Genomic DNA, 2,294 nt, shown 5'->3' with positions numbered 1-2,294 from the left:
GTGTTTGACTGGTGTTTAGTCAAACATCAAGGTGTTTGACTAAACACTACCTTGTCTACTAAACCACAGCACTGTTATGTCCAGTCATTCCTTGAACACTTCAGGGATGGACACCCCACCACCTCCCAGGGCAGACCATTCCAGAGTTTGAAATCTTTACTGTAAAGAAATTCCTTCTGCCCGACCTGAACCTCCCCTGGCACAGCTCAAGGCCATTTCCTCTTGTCCTGTGACTGGTTACCAGGGAGAAAAGGGCAAACCTCACCTTTGTACAGCCTCCTTTCAGGTACTTGTAGAGTGATAAGGTCTCCCCAGGCTAAAACCTTCAGCAGCTCAATGTCCTTCCTGAACTGAGGGGCCCAGAACTGGACACAGCCCTCGAGGTGTGGCTGGGCACCTGCCCTGGTACCAGGGTAGGTACCTGGTACCACACTACTGCTGATACAGACCAGGAGACCACTGGCCTTCTTCCCACCTGGGCTCATGCTTAGCCACTGCCAAGCAGCACCTCCAGGCTCTTTTCCACTGGGAGGAAAAGAACCAGACACTGCCCCAGCCTGTGTGTGCAGGGGGTGGCTGTGGCTGCAGTGCAGGACCTGTCCTTTCACCTTGCTGACCCTCACACTGTCTGCCTCAGCCCATCAATCCAGCCTGTCCAGATCCCTCTGCAGAGCCTTCTTAGCCTCCAGCACATCCACACTGCCACCCAGCTTGGTGTCATCTGCGAGCTTACTGACGGTGCTCTCCAGCCCCTCGTCCAGATGATTAATAAAGACATTAAACAGGCTCGTCCAGATGATTAATAAAGACATTAAACAGGACTGGGCTCAGTATCTGGGGAGCCCCACTAGTGACCAGCTGAGTGTGGCACCATTCACCACCACTCTCTGGGCTCAGCCATCCTGGCAGTTTTTAACCCTTTAGAGAAGAGTGGGCTCCAAGACACAGGCTGCCAGCATCTCCAGGAGAATGCTGTGGGAGACAGGTAGGTCACTTGGTCATAAAAGGATATTCCATTTTATTAAATTCTCAGAATAAAATCAACTTCAGATCTATTTGTATTTTCTTACCCATACTCATACAATCACTTTTATCGGTCTTCAAACCACACTGACTGTTCATTCTGTTCTCAGTTTCTCCTGCTTTTCTCCTAGACAAACTGTTCAGGCACTGATTTAGTGATCTTAACTGAGCATTCAGAGGAAAAAAACAAGTTTGCAGGCTGAACATCCCTTCAAGAGATCCTCAGTCCTCCTACTTTGCCTGGAGAAAAGCATTTTTCTGGGATTTATTTTCTCCTGTAGAGCAGAGAACAGTAATGTTAAATGCTTAGGCACAAGTAATTGATAAGACAGCAGAGGCAGCTTCTCTGTAAAAAGAGAAGCTCTCTCTTGTCCTGGTGGACATGAACAGATGCAGCCATGCTGTAAATATTTAATTGTTTAGACACATACATCACATTGTAGATGCAATACAGGTAAAAGACACAGATAATAATACATGATTATGTATGTATATATGATAATATATAGAATCACGTAGAGGTGAGAATATTTCAAAAGACTGACCCATCCACCCATCTTCTGGCTAATTTTGAGGCATCAGCCTCTTCCCCAGCAGGATCACAGGTCCCACAGAACACCTGAGGCTTTTCTAGGAATGGAGACCAAACTCTGCAGAGTGATTTCTGCCCAGTGCTGCTCCACTTATTTGCTACTGAAAAAACTCAAAAACCAAACCAAACAAACAAAAAAAAAAAAACTAAGAAGAAAAAAAAATTTAGGAAGCTGGAAGACGAGTAAATGGATGAAGCGTTCGGTCCTGCCCGAGGAGTCTCCGGTACCCGCGTGCCCGCACCCGCTCTCGGGCTCCCGGCACCGCAGCCGCGCGGAGGGGGCGGCTCCGCCACCACCACCTGTGGCGGCGGGATGGCGGAGCTCGACATCAGCGCGGAGGCAGTGATGGGCTTCCTGAGGGAGCGCGGCGGGCGGGTGCGCAACACCGAGCTGGTGAGCGCCTTCCGGCCGCTGCTGGAGGCCGCCGGGGCCGGGGCCGGGGCTGGGGAGGCGGAGGGGCGGGCGGCGCGGCGGGAGCGCTTCAAGGCGGCGGTGAACGCCGTGGCCACGGTGAAGGAGACCGACGGCGTCAAGTTCGTGGTGCTGAAGCGGCAGCTCCGCGCTGCCCCGCCGGCGGGGGGCGATGCCGGCGCCCCTGTCCCTGCTCCCGTCCCCGACCCGGTTCCCGTCCCCGACCCGGGCCCCGCCGGGACGCCCCCCGAGGAGCCGCCGGGGCCG

The 2,294-nt window shown here is 53.1% G+C and overlaps 1 protein-coding gene across 1 annotated transcript in view; it reads left to right on the top strand.

Annotated features, from left to right (window-relative positions):
* The first annotated feature begins 1,802 nt into the window (after positions 1 to 1,802).
* Positions 1,803 to 2,294, top strand: part of SOWAHA (sosondowah ankyrin repeat domain family member A) — a 3,252-nt gene continuing 2,760 nt past the window's right edge. Inside the window, exon 1 of the mRNA XM_039701597.1 lies at positions 1,803 to 2,290. Within this exon, the coding sequence (XP_039557531.1) occupies positions 1,803 to 2,290 (488 nt within the window). The remainder of the gene's footprint in view (positions 2,291 to 2,294) is intronic.

This window comes from Passer montanus, unplaced genomic scaffold, assembly GCF_014805655.1.
Source record: "Passer montanus isolate IOZ18808 unplaced genomic scaffold, ASM1480565v1 scaffold15, whole genome shotgun sequence".
Classification (NCBI taxonomy): Eukaryota; Metazoa; Chordata; class Aves; order Passeriformes; family Passeridae; genus Passer; species Passer montanus.
Note: the sequence above shows the minus strand (reverse complement) of the source record. Positions and strands in the feature narration are given on the sequence as shown.